The sequence below is a fragment of the Chanos chanos genome, chromosome 10 (assembly GCF_902362185.1).
Source record: "Chanos chanos chromosome 10, fChaCha1.1, whole genome shotgun sequence".
Lineage (NCBI taxonomy): Eukaryota > Metazoa > Chordata > Actinopteri > Gonorynchiformes > Chanidae > Chanos > Chanos chanos.
The window spans coordinates 31,054,350-31,071,629 of NC_044504.1; the positions used below are offsets into that span (position 1 = coordinate 31,054,350).

Below are 17,280 nucleotides of genomic sequence, written 5' to 3' on the forward strand. Positions count from 1 at the left end.
TGACGATGATGCTGACCTTCAGACTGACTTTTATATGTAAATCAAATCAACCACACCTGTGACATCTGATTAGCCTCATACCTTGTCTTGTAATTATTTCGGCCCATTCATCTTTGCAGAACCTTTTCAATTCAGTTATAGTGATGGTCTGGCTTGCATGATTCACTAGTTGCATGATCTGTTGTAACTGCTAGGGATGTACCAGTACTTTTTTCCACTAACGATACAATGCCAGTCTCTGCACCCTACATATTGTTACTAATCCGATACTGTTATTTATTTTGATATGAAAATATTTCGTTTTCTTTTGGCTTTCGTTTTTGTAATATGTATTATGAGTTTTGCTAAGTTTCTATATTGCGCGTGCTTGGGTAAGATCATCAAATTCTTTGATGTGATGCTTTTGCACATGTTTGATTAAATTAGTTATATTGAAAGACCCATGAGTGTTGCCCGATCTGTAAACGTGGCTTTGGCAGCTGTTGCGCCCTGCACTTCTACTTTTCATTCATTCATTCATTCATTCATTTTCTAAGCCGTTTATCCTAAAAGGGGCACACGGTGGCGCCAGGGTCCTTTCTGTGTGGAGTTTGCATGTTCTCCCTGCGTCTGTGTTGGTGCCCTAAACCTTCCATATGCACTCCATTTACCAAGTCGTCCTGCATCCTTAGGCTGCAAATCAGGCCCAAACCAACTATGGAATGCGTACTTTTGTTTTCATTAAACATAGCATTTAACATTTGTGCCAAACTGGCATAAATGAATGCTGGAGAGGTCATCAAATGTTTAATCTTTATACCAGTGATCTCTGGAACTTTCTGGAGTGTTGTACACCCTGCTAGTGGAATTATTATTTGATGGCAAGCTCTGGTCATGGAGTTGAATTTTCTCCATGTGCCCACCCACTTGTGATGGTGTTGTAATTCTTTGCCGCCTCTGCAATTTTATTCTTTTTGCAAGTTCTCAGAAATGTATTCTGATTAGGACATAATTCTCTTCTACAAAATGTGTGTGTGTGAAACTCTTATTTCAACTACCATTTTATCTTCTTGGAAGGGATTCAGTAGAATGATTCTTAAGGTCCCTGTGCTAGTTGTGCTTTTAAATGAACAATCTGTTTCTGAGAGAACTACAATATTGGATAATTAAGTAACAGTGGAAAAAAACTCGCTTTGGCTATACTGAAAAATATCTTTCAATGAGCCAAGACTCGAAAGAGGTAACACATTCAGTGTGTGGTTTGACCAATACCCTACAGTGTAAGTAACCCAAATACCTATGGCAAGTAGGATAACTGTAACAGTCAACTGAATCCACACTAGAGGCTCTATGCAAAGCCTGGTCGTGTGTTTCACTATTATGGATGAGAGATAAAAGATGACAAAACAAATTTTTGGGGGAAATATGACAAAGCAATGTCTGAGTGAGTTTATAGAGCTGCCTATGTGATGGGACCAACACTAGAGGGCACTCTCACACATAAGAGTCAACACAAAATTGTAGAGTAATCGCTGCTTCCAGAGATATGAGTAGAGTGACACTTGGTGGATTCATCATGGTAATGCAGTTGATATAGCAGATGAACAATAGATACCAGGTAATGCAAGTACTTGAAATTTGGGAACTAAGAAAACAATTCCAAGATCAAAACTAGATCATATCTGGTGATGCTATCTAGTGACACTCCAGTGGCGATAAGTCAAGGATGGCGACAGTTGCAATATCCCGTATCTGTTCTCACAGTAACACATCATTCATTAATTACATGAATAAATTAATACTTAAAAAATAGCATTAAGTAGTTTTGTGCACCCAGCAGCAGATTCCGGAAGAGACACTGGAAATGACTGAGAGGCCTCCGTCACTCTCGGCATGGTGTCATTACTGATCACTCGACTGAGAAACAAACATCAAGGGTCAATGTCCCAGTAATTAACTGGGACTAATGCATGTGTTACTAAGTGACAGTGTCAGCAGTCAGTTTAGAAGCCTGCAAGAGCGACAGTAAAATAACTGGGTACAAAAACGCCATCATTACTACACGGTCAACCTGGAGTGGCCCAAATACAAATATGTCATAATGTACTGTTTGCTGAACCATGGCATTTTCCATCCTGTTGCTTGAGACACACCAACACACAGTGTAATGTCTTTTAAGGGATTCTGTCAAATACAATGACCTCATGGCTACAGCGGAATTGCTGGAAATTTTGGGTTGGAACTGGAATACTCTGTCAATACGTCTAGTCCACCTGGGCAAGGGCCTGTTGTTTCACAATGAATGTGTTATAAAAGTTCCCCTTGAACCCAAGGAACCCACTAACCCCACAACCAAGCAATTCAAGTGATAAACTAATATCTTACATGATGGTTAGCAAACCCAGTCCTAGAATGTCCCCCACCAAAATAAATATTTCTCTCACTTAAAACTATATCAGCGACACACTGAATCTAAATATCTGTCTAAACAATAGTGGATTGTATGACTTTAAGATTATGAACATACTAACAGAAAAAGTAGTGCAAAGTAGTTTATTTTTATTGGACAAAATTAATCAGCTTAGCATTAAATACAATGCAAAACAGAACCAGAATACCCTAAACACAATGTGTAATAGAGAAAAAATACGTTTCCTTTTGCCCATATAAATACAGTCCTTAATTGTACTGACACAATGTTTACATCCATCTATCTTGAGTTATTTCAAATTTACAACCTTCATTTCTTTCTTCATCTTTACAACTTTCATTCACTCTCTTCATCACACACACACACACACACACACACACACACACACACACACACACACACACACACACACACACACACACACACACCACATTACCTCAAAATACTTTTGTGGCAACATTTTGATCCTAAGCTTTGGAACAATTTAATTACATGTAACGCAGGAACAGTTAATGACCACACATTCAATATGGCAAAATATGTACAACACAGCTTGGTAAAATCATTGCTTTAAAGTTCAAGGGTTTGTGGGAATAGAAAAGAAAACGACTGAGAGAATGATAAAACAAAAAAGAAACTTAAAAAAAGCATTAAAAGGACTTGAAGTGAAAGGATACGGATAAAAGTTAAGAAAACAGAGGCATAACAGTCAAGCAAGACAATCTTTCCACGGAGGATATGAAACATTGCCAACTGAATCTACAGAAGAGCACATGGTAAATCAATGAAATATTTTCAAAACAATTTAGTATCTGTCATTGGTGTAACAAAGAGGCCTCATTGAGTATTACGAGCAAAGAATAACATTTTATTAAGGCTTAAAATAGATAACAACAAGGTGAATGTGGGATAAACTCTAAGCTCTGATCACAAAAGAACTGAACATTGGGAAAAGCAATAAGCAATAATGATAGTAATATTGTAGATTTTAGGTTTTCATCAATGTTTTAAGGCATGAGTTAAGAATAATTATTATTTTTCTGTTTTGTGACCAAGACAAAACATGTTTATATTTAGAGGCAACATTTCAAGAGGAGCTCATTCATATGAAAAAAAAATTATTATACGTATCTCATCCAAAAATTAATGAATAACTTAATATAAAAATATATAACAAAATAAAAATGTTCTGTAAACTAGACACATGTTCAAGGGCACCTACACTTTTTGCCACTTTTTTTCTTTCACCACTGTTATAACAATAGCAGTATTTCATAATCATGTTTATCATCATCGACTCTCCACACATCATGCAGTGCAGATGCCCTTAAACCTGCCCAAAGTTACTTTGGCAGAAACAACCTGAAACGCTCTGAAATTCCCCTCTAGCAGCACACTCAGGTCACTTCAGTACAACAAGGTAGCCATCATTATTTTCATCTGCCATCAAACAGATATTCATTAATTAATAAAACGTACTTAAGAGCCAGTAACAATGAATACAAGTGTACATGCATGAGTGGGCGTTCTGAATTGTTTCTCTGCACATGCACATGTACTGTATGTCTGAAGAGGAAATGGCTGAAAACACTACAGGTGCATTTGGAGTGAAATCGTATGAACCAGTACAGTTACAGAGAAAGTAGCATGTCTTTTAAGTTACCTTTAAGTGTGCTGAGAACGAAGCTAGTCTCTTCAGAGAAATTCTGCACCATCTGGGGACAAAAATCACAGATAGGTAGATGGGTAGATGCATACATAAATACAATGTTTATATTATACTCTCTTCCTGGTCGTCAGGATCTTCAGTTTGATAATCAGTAACAAACTACTTAGAGAGGGAACTGAGAAAGGACAAGAACTAGAGAACGGCTTCTTGTTGAGGTAATTATTGGTAAGTTTTCAGCAGTCCTGACCTTTGCACCGAGCCATTAGTGTGCCTCCGCATGTTGACCTTAAGGAGGGCACAAATGGACAAACAGTGTGGGGCAGCTGCAAAGTCCCCAGGGCCTCCCTTCATTTAGAGATAAGAGTCTGAAAAGGCCATGGCCAATTCCACCAAAAAGCCCTAGTGGAAACTTACTAGCATTTAACCTTGAAATGGAACACCACTATCATTAGCTGTACCTTTATCATCACCCGCACCTGATTGTGTCCAAGTTCGTCTGTCTGTGCATGCTGCCCCACAAAATCAAAAATGTGACATCTAGAATGATCACCTAGGGCTCTGCATGAGCAACGCTAAGGAACCAATGATCAGAGATCAGAACATTGGTTTAGCCAGGTCTCCGGACAGGGTGGCCTAATGTGGTTCTCCCGCACTAGTATTACTCTTTCATATCTCACCTCATCTGAAACCAGCACGTGGATCCCTGTGGGCCCTTGTCTATACACATGGCGGATTTGCTGTGGTGGGACAGTATATAAATGGGCTATCTTCTCTTTCAGTTCAAGGACAGTTAAATCCTCCAAGTAGAGAGCATGATATACTGTGGGAAGAAAAAGAAAAAGATGAGAACAAGAAGAGTGAACTAATTCCAAAGAGTGCTCTCCTGCTTATAAATAATATCCAATGTGATATTGAAGGCACTTATAGCAACATGTCACGTACCATCTCCACCATTTGGCTTGGTTTGGTGCTGATTCCTGTTCTGCTGCTGCGATACATAAATAGTGAGGCGTGGCTGTATGCACCTAAAGAATAACATAGAACATAGTGTTCATTAGGTTGAGTCCATTCTCAAAACATCTACAAATCCATGTGGAGAAACATGTCATGAAAATAACTAATGATAGTCATTAAATCCATCCGTAATAAATTCCATTCTGCCTTTTTATGCATAAAGAGAGGTCAAAACCTGATGGTTATTTTACTTTTGGCATGAACAGCTAAATAATAGCATATGACGGTCACATCACCAACGCCACTCACCTCCCCTTAATGGCATTAAACAAACGGATTCCATCAGCAGGACCACAGATCTGGATAAAGTCATCTCGGCTCATCTTCAGCAGATCAGCACCTACAACAAACACACATATTTGATGACCTACACTAATATATGGACATCTAAGGGTGTTTTGAGAGAACAACAGCTTAAAGAAGATCAAAGCAGAGTATGAAAACTCTCCATAAATCTACACCAAGACTAAGACTATATGGATGATCTGCAAAATCGATACGTAGCTAAAAATATCCTAATCAAAATCAACACATATGGCACAACACAACATGAATTTTTGTCTACTTTGTGTCCCAGCCATACCTGAGAAGCTGGAGAACAGTCTACAAAAGGAAGAGAACCGGTTACGGTGGAGCCACTGTTGTGTGTCCTGAGGTGAGGACGACGGGGCCAGGTGCTACATGGTAAAAATAACAGGAGTCCTTGAAATGACCATAGCACCTACTGTCTTCTAATTATGGCCAAAATGATAAGAGAGAACACACCAGATGAAACACATCAGTAATTCGCCAAACTTACGTCTGTACAGCCAGATAGGAGTAGCTCCCCCTGCTGGTTTGGAGAGCAGTTTCTACAAATGTGTAAAATAGAGTCAATCACCACTGAGAGAATCTAGTGTGATCTTTTTTTAATGTGAATTTGACCTGAAAAATAACTTCAACATCATTAAACTGTTCATGTTGGTCGCATTTTGAAGAATCTTCATCTATTTCCATGCTTTGCTCACAGAGTTGTACAGGTGTTGAACAAGACCGTGATGATAGTGAAAGTCCGTCTTGGTATAAAATTACTTTGTAAACTGACAGGACAAGACAAAGACGACCATGCTAGAGAATGTGTGAGGCGGGGAAAAAAGCCAGCCCACGGTTCTAAAATATTTTTAATCATTTTATAACAAACATTTTACAGATCTGCAGTTAGAGCCAAAAAATTCTTGGTGTAAGCAAGGACTTACCCTTCCGTGAAGCTGTAGGAGGTAGGAGAACTATGGTAAACTGGAGATGGTGTGCTGCTTGTGCTGGATATACTGGGGCCATCTGGCCAAGGTGAACACTGAGAGTGATAGAAAAAAACACACACACATATAGAAAAACATAGACACAGACACACACACATTTTATATATATATATATATATATATATATATATATATATATATATGTATGTATGTATATAATGTGTATACACACACACACACACACACACATATACACATGTATTCTGTGCTCTCAATGGCAGCTATCTAAAACTCTGTCGCAACATGCAACACTCCTGAATGTGAGGCAAGTGCAGTTACTGTTTCACCAGAACTAACTCTGAGCAAACTAGGGCTCTTGGAAGATTTTGATGAGCTCCATGACACTGTGTTGAACTTCACTGAATCAAATGAGCCGCCACATGTCATTATATGCCCTCTCTCTATTATTAAATATGTAAGAGCATGGTGGTTAGTTAAATAAATACTATGTTTAAAAGTCTAACACTGAATTTGAGAGGGAAAAAACAAGAGGAAAAAAACATTGTGATGCAACACAATGGCCATACTTATCTGCATGCATCTGATTGTATCCTTGGGCAGAGTGCATATCTTACCTCTGTGAGCAGGGTGGTTTCGTAAGATGGTTGATACTTTTCCTTGTCCTGAAGACTCTTTTTCTCAATCTTTTCCCTGTCTGTCTTCAGTTTGCGGTCTGCTCCTTTAGGCTAGTTGAGAGGAAGTGAGAAATGTTACTGAACCTGAGGTTCACAATATTGTTTTGTATTTAGTTCTACATTCCATAAAATTATCATGAGACGAAGTCAATATTTCAGCAGCTGCATGCAGAATGATGTCGATATGAAGAAAACTCTAGAATAAAGGAAGTATATATAGTATACTGAAAACAAGTATCATCTTACAGGCCTGCTTTCATTTGCAGTTAGCATCCCATCATTGTTTAACCCATGCGTAAAAAAAAAGCTGCGTATGCTAAGCTTTTATTTTTAAACTATTACTTTTGTCCATTATTTTGGCTACCATGACTGTAGGAAAAGGTCTTTGTGACTTTAAAACATGGGTGAATAATGGGCCATGTTTGGCAGGATCTTTAATGACAAAGCCTGATCAACTTGCTCAATATTTCTAGGACAGCAGTGGCTAAGGTGATGTTGGTATGGAAGTCTGAGTGGAAAGATGTCATCAGCTAAAGTCAGCTGTGGATGAAACTGCATATTCTTCAGCTATGCTGTCAGTGCATGGCAAAAGAGATGAGCATCTCTAAACCAGTTCACTGTATATACCAATTAGGGCATGAGAGGACAGATTTCACTGAAATAGGCAACTTCACAGAGGGAGGGTTACTATAGTACAGCTGTCCATAAATCCCTAATAACAACTAAATTCCTTCATCACCCCATTCCATTGGGAAGTATTTCCATCCTAGCGAAAATCCTTTCCAAGATGACAATGTCCCATCCACAGGGCACAAGGAGTCATATAAAAACCATAAACCATATACCAAAGCAGTCTCTGTCACCTTACTGCAACCTAATTAAACATTTTGTAGAAGATTCTGGAGTGGTGGCTAAGGCAGTATTTTCTCCTACCATCAGCAGAACACCACATTAAAGAATGTCATGAGAAAGAATGGTACCAGTTACCTCACATAGAGTTAAAAAAGACAGTTAAAAGTCACGGCCAGGCAAGTGACTACTGCAGCACAATAGCTTACCCAGTCACAACAACTGGATGAAGCAAAAAGACACATACTAAAAATCTATCATTTCTAATTCATCCACTTTTTCACTGACCACTGCCTATTTTGGGAGTCAAATTCTGTTCGAGGACAACTTTTCTCAGAGGACTTCCTCTGATCAAGGTTGTTTCATGAGGGCACTGGTTGCTGCACCTAATCTCAGATTCCTAATTCAGTGTGTCTGTGTTTGTCATTATCTCAGAGTCCACCTTAACTTTGGTCACTCTAAACTGAACAAAACGAATGCTCTGTCCAAGGAACAACTACAGGCCTTTGACCTCAGGCACGTTTTTTTTTTACCTTGAAGACTTTAACTTGACAGCTGGAAGAATGTATGTGCTCCAGGTACTCTCCTTGCTCGTTCTGTGTGAAGGTGTCAATCTGAATTCGGAACGGGACCCCCTTCTCCCCACCATGCTTTCTAGGGGTGAACTCAGTGCTGATACAGTTCACCTGCAATTACAATTTATAGCACATGAAGCCACTGGTACATCGCTGGGCTGTTGCTAGCCCATTTCAAGATCAGTGTGATGCAAATACACACATTAGATGAGGATATGAAAATTCAAAGTACCTGAATGAACACAGAGGTGTTCTTCGCAGGATCCCAGAGGAACTCAATGGTGTTGAGTTGCAGTGGGTGTGCGCGAGGTTCCATTACTCCCACAGACAACGGGATATCTGATCACAACCAATCAATACATGAGACATACCAAATGCCGGTATTTGAATAAACCCAGTAGGAATACACATCCACATTTCATTTATGACATCACCACTTTTTCCTTCACCTTTTCAGAGTAGATGTCTATTAACAGACATGTCAGTTCAGAAGACAAATGCACAAACCAACTGAGCGCAAATGACAATGAATTTTGACATTAATTCAGACTTTTATTGCCACTTGGACAGTGTTCCACTGCAGGAAAAGATGAAGTTGGTCCTTGAGACTCCCACAGTCAGTGAGAAATGCCACGGCCCAGTGCAGAACCACACAAATGGAGGGGCTTGACTCACCAATGTCCAGGATCCTGTCACCCGGTCTGTTCCACCTCCATCCCTCCAGCTGCTGGTGCTCAGTGTACTGCAGGCGCCGATCATGGAACACCACACGCACAATGCTCTGGAACCAGGCCAGGAGGAGCATTAGTTTAAAGCATACTGGACATGCCAGGGGCATCTCACACATCACCATGGCCAGGACCAACAGGTGAAGTGCAGTATGCTACCCCAAGCTGATCAGGAATGTCATCCCTCTGTTCTACACGCATACTCATATACTTCACACTAAAGGTGATGGCCACTAATAATTTTTACAGTTACATTTAAAAAGTCATTAAAATTACAAGCCTGAAAAATGTAAGAGTTTTCACTGTACGGTACGCATGACTGACCTATCTTCAAGACTTGGAACATATCAAACCCTTGTTAACATAGATGTCACCTGGTGAATTCTCTTGTCGTTAGCTGACTACGCTTAAATGAGAATAGACTTCTCATAGCCTAACGACAAAATAATTCTCCACTGGATCTTTTAACTACACACTTGAGCTTTGATTCCATCAAATGACTCATGGTTTCCAAAACTTTTTTCTTTTTTTTTATTTGAGATAAAATTAATTTACTAAGCTCAAAGAATGGAGAGTCTGATGGAATTGAAGCCAAGTCAGTACTAGAAAAACAAAAATTCTATTTCTAGGGGAAATTCAACACATTTTCATTTCAAAAATGTCAAATAGTAAATCGATGCAACTCTTAAGAGTTGTACTAAAGGGGATTATTCATAAAACTATGACATCTTTACGTTTTTCTCAAATTTTCAAATTTATGATCTAAATAAAATACTATATTTGGTTTTCCCGTCAAAAGAAACATAGATTCTAAATGAGTCACTTCAGCTGTTTCAATCATGTAAAAAAAAAAAAAAAAAAAGTGGCAACCTTCTTTGCTTTTATAAGCGCTCTTTAGTGTAACGCCTAAATGTTTTCTCTCATAGTTAAGCTGAATTGAATTGTCTCTAAGTGACAAAGATGGCATAACTTTATGAATAAGTCCCAGTAGTAAGGTGGCAAGCTGAATTGGCAAGCTGAATTTGTGCAAGAGATAAGCGTATGATGTGTGATATCATAAGTGTAAGCTGAACGCGTGTGGTGTTCAAGATGAAGAAAAGTGGAATGATTTCACCAAAGTCTCCAATGATGGTGCCCAACCCCCGAAGTGGAAAGGAGGGTTGAGGAGTCACCTGTGTGCTGACAAACCAGGAAATGCATACAAAAAACAGATAAAGAGAACAGGTCACATCAGTGTCAAAAATATATACACAATACCTTTAACCTACCTTTACACACTTGCTGCTTATATCAGTATACTCCACTAGTTTTCTGTTAAGCATACGGATTTCGTAGGACTGACCTACAGTGCATTAAAACAAACCTGATTAAAATTGAAAAATGTGCAATCATTCAGTCAGAAATAGAAGGGCAGTGGAGGAATTCACTTGATGGTTGGTTTCATGCCAACTCTTTTTTTTTTTTTTTTGGGCTAACTCAAGTAACAAGATTACTCCAAGAAGAGGTCTTGCAGCACAGCTGATAAGATGAAGAGGTGGTTATTGGTTTCAGATTTATAAAGACTGTTTTACTGCCTTAAATCAGTAATTCACAGGTAAATTGATGACACAAACAGCTAATACAATAACAGTCAGCATTTGCTGTAGGTCTTAAAGTGGATTTTTTTGTTTTTTTTTTTTGTGAGGGACATATCTTTCCAGATTTGCTAGTGTCCCAGAAGTTCTTAATCTCCTTATCTCACTCAGAAGAAAAATGAAGCTACTTATGGGCTTGGGTCCTCTATGTCCAAATTAAACCGTCTTAATCTCTCTGTTGTGTATTAGTAGATGAGGAAATGCAGACTAAGGCTCCGCACATACCCCAGACCTGGGCAAGTCATCCTACTCTACATTACATCGGTCTAGAATGGTTTAATCAGTGATGAGGTGATTTTATGTGTTGGACCAAAAAGAGCTTAAGTCAAGCTGAACCTAGGATGGAGGAAGAGTAAAACTCAGTACATTTGTACTGAGATAAGACCTAATGATGTGGGATACCTAGTGTTGACATTTTCAAGACTTAAAAAGTTGAATTGGGCAGAGGGTGGAGTGTCCAGATTAACAAGCAGAACAAGCAGAATAAGAAGAAGAAGAATTGAGTCACAAAGTTTCCAAATGTTTTAACAAGTTGGTGATAGTAGTTATCTTAAAGCTGAAGTGTGTTCAAGTTTGGGTGAAACTTCACATAATACCAACTGTCACAAGTGAACATGCATAAATGTTTCACAACATGATATAACACTGGTCATCATAGCTGATGGCAGTTTATAACAAGTGACATTTCATTGCCTGGTATAAAGCTGAAATATTACATTTGACATCTGTCTAACAAAAAAAGTTCTGATATGAGCTGTTGTGATGATGGTCATTACACAGTTTTTATGCAGGTTGTATGACAGAAGTTCTTAAGTGAAGTATTACCAGAGTTTAGCATTTCACTTTTTTTCCCTTTTCATTTTACAGTAACCCTATCTAGAAAAATACACAGCACAACAATTTAGCTTTGTAATAATTCTAAATAATATTACTAAAATGATTAACTACGACTAACGATTTCAAGCTCAGAAAGTCAAAACAAAGATAGCTACCTTGATTTAAATAGGTGAGTGTTTCTTCTTGGACTTTTACAGCTGGGGAAGTAGGTGCACAGAGCACATACTGAAAAGGTGGCATTTTGGCACCATTCTCAGCTGACCGGCGTTCCTCCTCGTGTTTCAAGAATGGGGCTAGTGCATCTCTGTGTAAAAACAAAACAAACAAACAAACTTAAATGTTCGATATTTAATTTAACTCCATGGTACAACAAAGAGTTCTTCATTAAAAAGTCTTTAACACATTAGTTATGACTGGTAATGTATTGGTTTATATATATGAAAAAATGTTGCATCGTAACTGACAACTGTTTCATGATTTTATTTTAAATAAACGGGTAACTCAACACTGTGAAGGAAATATATACATAAGCCTATCTTACAGATATAAAGATATTCAAAATCAAGCAAATATAATCGTGTGATCCGCAAAATCAAAACCAGTGCACCACGACCTGCTCCCTTTGTAAAAGAGTAAATGAATGAATGAATGAATGAATGACAGACTGAATGAAAGAAAGAAAGAAAGAAAGAAAGAAAGAAAGAAAGCTACACACTCGGTTAGGAAAACAAGTTAAAAACATTGACATTCGTTAAGGTACTGTCTAGTTATCAGCGTGTTACATTTTGGGGTTGATTAATCATTACAATCTGCCAATGTTTCCTTTTTCCAAGTAAAATAACTGGCGACCTCATTGGTAAAGCGAAAGAGTAAATAAATAAATAAATAGATAGAGAGATAAACTTACTTCACACGCTCTGACAATACGTCATTGCATCGAAGTTTCCTCCGACCCTGATGTTACATTGCTTCTGAGAGCATTTCCCGATTTTCTTATGACAAAGGTTGCACCTGATAATTATTTAAGCCTAATGCTTCATCAATAGCCCACGAAAATAACAATTAAAAGATATCTGTGTGAGAAAGCTGACATAACAATGTCTTACCTGATGTAATTGGCTTGGTTATGCTGATTGTAGGTTTCAGGCTGAGAGTGCCAAAACAGCATGTTCTCCAGCTCTGCGGTGATCGCGAGTAAAGCAACAGTTGAAAAGAGAAAGGGCAGGCCACCGGCTGCGAGTAGTCGGCAATAAGTTTGTTGGAAGGAGGGCGTCTATGGTTTTTTATGCCTTGTATGACGTCCCTCTTATTAGCATACCTTAGCCGTCCTTTGAGCACTCGGTTACACCTCCTCTAGACGAACATTCCGAACATTTCAGTGGATGACCATCATTTTGGTTAGAGTAAAGCTTCATTAGCCCTGAGTAAACAAGTATCAAACGTGTCTCAAATAAAATATCTTCTCTCATGCTTTTTCAATTTGTCGCTCTTATCTTAACCCACTGTTTATTTGACAGCCATATGGATCTACAAATGTTTAACAAAATATTGACTTAACACAGACATGACTAAAACAGCTAACAAAAGTTAAGCACCCTTATTAGGTATGCTGTTCATACATTATTACGTTTTATGTTGTATCTTAGCCAGTGATTATGCAATATCTTAGAGGTGAACTGTACCAGTGTGACATTTCCACTACAATTTTAAAGAGGTGCCTTGACATCACCAGCGCAGGGGCAAAGCAAAGTCTTACTCTGTTAATATTTAGACCATTGGACTAAGTACACCTCAGCACACACCTCTGTTTGTAAATGTGCTGGAAGCATAAAGTAATCGAGATGCATATCAATAGTGCTGATAGCACACTCAACAGTCACAGAAATCCAATAAGCTCTGCAGAGATAGTCAACAATACCTGTGCAAGTGCAGCGAAGACACAGACTACCAAAACTTCTTTCAGATTTGTTTTATTTCTAGAGCAAACAAAATGAACATTGTTGCAAATCTATCATAGGTGGTTTTTAACAAAACAAAAATCTGTACACTTGCCATGATAAATCAAAGAAAATAAAATACATAAATAAAAGGTGAGTGTTACATGACAAAACAAAATAAAACACAGAAGAGAACATGCGTTGTGAACGATTAGCTAGGAACACCTTTTAGCGGCCCATGTTTGAGCGTGTTAACTGAGAAACCGTCTTATGGACTTGAAGCTAATACTCGTTGCATTACATCTCATAACTGACCCTTTCCTTTCATAAAAACAGACAGGTCTTCCTGCAAAAGGAAGATGGCCTCATTTGGAACAAGACAAAATGCTGAAGTCCATGGTCTGAAAAAGTTAACAAGCCATTGGGGTGAAAAAGAAGGAAAGAAAATATGCCACATACTATCAAGGCACGCACACATAGTGTACCTTTTTTTTTTTCATAGCCACATGCACCTCCCTACATAGCACAACATAAGAACTGGGGTGCTTTCAACAGTGTGGCTGCATTTCCATCATGGTCCTTTTCTCAGTAGTCCATGGAGACACAGACATCTGAACTTTTGGTCAACTCATTGAGCCCTGTTTAGTATGACTCTTGTGTATGTACCTCCTCATTCAGGAAAACAAAAAAGATATTATTAATAATAATAATAATAATAATAATAATAATAATAATAATAATAATAATAATAATAATAATAACACTGTATATATACAGACTGACCAGACAGCTGAAGAGTCCTCCAGCAGCCACAAGTGGGCCAGACACATCGCCAAAACATGCAGGCTATTCACTGACGTGCAAAAAAAACCCCAAAAACAAAACAAAAAAAAAAGTGCAACATCCAACCATTTTTGCTCTTTCACAGGGATTGCAAAGCAGTGATTGAGTTATGTACAAAATGTGATGATCAAGATAATGAACATTTGATTGCAAAAGCTGCAGATCTATGAGAGGATGGGGGAGGGGTCAAAAGCTGGGCATTGACAATGGTGAAGCATTACAGTAACATTACGTCATAGCTGGTCCAAAAACGTTATGTTTAAAAGAGTGTAACGTTACACTCCTCCCATTAACAGTCCAAGTGGTCAAAAACCATAAGCGACGAGCATAAGGCTTGGTAGTGTCTTTAGTCTCCGCCACCATTCATCCTTCCCCCGAAATATGAAAAGGTAACATTCATAGGATCCACTCAAGGTATAATTAAAAGCAGCAAGATCGATGAGCACTCTTGAACTTGTAGTTGTAGCGATACTTATGGGTGATTTTGGGGAAGTGTGGCAGGGCTTTGTGGAATGAATAAAGTCTGAAGCTATGATTTATTCAGTGATTCTGACCTCTCACATCACCTCCCACAAAGGTTACAGTAAAACGGATGTGCCTCATGTCACCGCGGCTGATTCTGGTTCACACACCAAAAACATCTTCTGGCACTTCATTATTCGTCCTTTAATCTCTCTTTGCTGTGAAAAATCTACATTTCAGATTGTCTTTTTTTTTTCTTTTTTTTTTTTTTTTAAGCAAAAGCAAAGAGAATGGTCATATTAACCTCCGTCAGGCTTTCACATTTGTTTTCTAATAAAGAATAAACTACAAATCAGTAGTTTACTTTTTGCAGGTTCGGTTTCGGCCACAAAGCAAAACAAAAGGATTTTGTTCTTTAACTTTAAGAACGTCTGAGGAAATGTGATCAAATAATCAGAATAAAATAACTTAAAGTCAAAAGGATTCTGACTGTATGACTGTAACTGATCCTTCATTACAACCAAAAACTTAAAAATCACAATTTTCTTTTTTTTTTTTTTTTTCCCCCACTTACACTAGCCTGACAAGATGTCATGCAGCTAGGGATATCCTACTTTAAGTCCTATTTTTTTTTTTTAGGTTGAAATTATAACTTAAATTTAGTACAGCTTTCCCAAACTTACCCCTTGCTTAGGATCACTTCATACAATCACTCGGCCAGCCAAATGATCTCTTGTCACAAAATGAGATTCATGTGGAGTATCTGTGCCCATCTGGATGCCTCAAACAGGGCCCTTTAACAACAGCACTTCCAAATATTGCAAAGAACAGAACTTATTTTGCAGAGAAAGCTCAACAACTAAGGGTCTCGGGAAAATCTATGGTACAGGACATTTTTTCTAGAACGAAATGGGCAAACAAAGGGAGATGAGGCTTACAACGGGGGAAGATATGAATCTTCAACCTACACAGACTACATTACCCAGTCCAATGAAACTTTCTTTACATTCAGTGTACCACAGAAGGGAAGGAGTGATGAAAGCCAACCGAGACGTTGGCTGGAACAACGAAAAAGTTAATCGACATAAAAGAGGGACTGAAATGAGCAAAAGATCCCATTTCCTGGAGAAATCCAAGAGACGAAGGTGAGGAAAACAAAGAGGTCTGGAAGAGGCACAACTTCTGTTCTCAGATCAGGGCACTAGCGATCACAGCCGCCGCGACCCTCGGCTAGCTGTGTGAGGACACATCTGAAGAACTGCTGCTGTTGCTGTTGGTCGTCTGGGCCCTCTTGATGTACAGGTTCAGCAGTTTCATCTGTGAGGGCAACAACACAAAGGTCAAATCATATAGTATCAGGATGATAAAGGACTCTTTCTGAGACAAACATCATTGTCCTTTTTGACAAGCGTTCAAAGTCAATGCAGGGAAAAGTATTTGTCATGTCTGCTGGTCCAAAGCCAAGGGATCAGTACCATATTGTTCTGCAGTGGTCTAGGCAGCACTAGAGAAAATGAACAGAGTGTGTTTGAGAGACCTTGGACAGCATCAACTAATGATGTAAAATTCAGAACTTTGGAACATTTTCTCTGGCTAATATTTAATGCAGTTCAGCCAGACAATACTCACTCGATCCACAACTCAGGGAGCTAAAATATCAGGAAGAAATCGCATTACTTTAAGTTAACAAATACCTTGCAAGCGCCGAAAGCGACATGAAGGCATATACTCAGTGAAGGGCCAAAAGTCATACCACCAGAGCTTGAAGCCATTTATCTTGGCTCAGATATTCACACGAATTCACAAAAAGGTTAATAAGACAACATGAACTAAGTAATACAGTGTCAGTGTAATGTCTTTGTGCTGCTTGCTTTAAAAACAAAACAAAACAAAAACAATGTACTGACAAGCTACTGATATGCATAAATGCCTATTTTTTTCAGTCTATGTTCATGGAAAAATGTTGAGTCCCACGGGCAATATGAAAGCATCTGTGAGACATGGCCATGTTAACAGCAGCTAACCACTAGGCTAATGCTCTGTCACTCTACAATTGCTCAACAAAGTCAAGGTCTATGTGTAACAGGCTCAATCCAGCCGGTGCGCTGTCAAAATTCCCGTTTGCAGACAACAAAGTAAGGGGGGAAAAAAACACGCTGGATCGACTCCAACTTGACAGCCTTATGCAACTCAAGGACAAGTGCGTTGAAAGTGGGACAATTCTTACCCTAACTATTTCTGCGTGTAGACCAGCCAAAACCAGAAGAGGAAATAAATGAATAGAGGAGAGATCGATAATAGGTCATCATCATACCGAAATGGAGGTGGGGTGGGGGGGGCGGGAGCGTGAGTAGGTTAGGGGATAGAGGGAGGGCGGCGTTGAGGACTT

At 38.7% G+C, this 17,280-nt stretch overlaps 2 protein-coding genes across 3 annotated transcripts in view; both read right to left on the reverse strand.

The window, feature by feature from the left end:
* Positions 1-2,791: 2,791 nt before the first annotated feature.
* tfcp2l1 (transcription factor CP2-like 1) lies at positions 2,792-13,098 on the reverse strand. The gene is made up of 15 exons (XM_030786842.1): positions 12,756-13,098; positions 11,805-11,953; positions 10,447-10,520; positions 9,126-9,231; positions 8,683-8,789; positions 8,409-8,561; positions 6,967-7,077; positions 6,329-6,426; positions 5,893-5,944; positions 5,677-5,770; positions 5,343-5,433; positions 5,022-5,104; positions 4,757-4,899; positions 4,074-4,125; positions 2,792-3,850 (listed from the first exon to the last, which is right to left on the reverse strand). Exons 1-15 carry the CDS (start codon positions 12,815-12,817, stop codon positions 3,813-3,815), a joined length of 1,413 nt encoding a protein of 470 aa, XP_030642702.1. The 5' UTR covers positions 12,818-13,098; the 3' UTR covers positions 2,792-3,812.
* Positions 13,099-14,353: 1,255 nt separating this feature from the next.
* clasp1a (cytoplasmic linker associated protein 1a) overlaps positions 14,354-17,280 on the reverse strand; it is a 64,582-nt gene continuing 61,655 nt past the window's right edge. For both annotated transcript variants that reach the window (XM_030786798.1, XM_030786797.1), the window contains exon 39: positions 14,354-16,208. In XM_030786798.1, the coding sequence (XP_030642658.1) occupies positions 16,122-16,208 (87 nt within the window). In that variant the 3' untranslated portion in view covers positions 14,354-16,121. The remainder of the gene's footprint in view (positions 16,209-17,280) is intronic.

What these genes read in the sequence shown, in the direction of transcription:
- tfcp2l1 (XM_030786842.1), bottom strand. Translation starts at nt 12,817, where the DNA reads ATGCTGTTTTGGCACTCTCAGCCTGAAACCTACAATCAGCATAACCAA. An exon ending in TGACAGGATCCTGGACATTG is followed by an intron (nt 8,790 to 9,125) that starts GTGAGTCAAGCC and finishes GGTTGTGATCAG; the next exon opens with ATATCCCGTTGTCTGTGGGA. An exon ending in ACACCTCTGTGTTCATTCAG is followed by an intron (nt 8,562 to 8,682) that starts GTACTTTGAATT and finishes TTGTAATTGCAG; the next exon opens with GTGAACTGTATCAGCACTGA.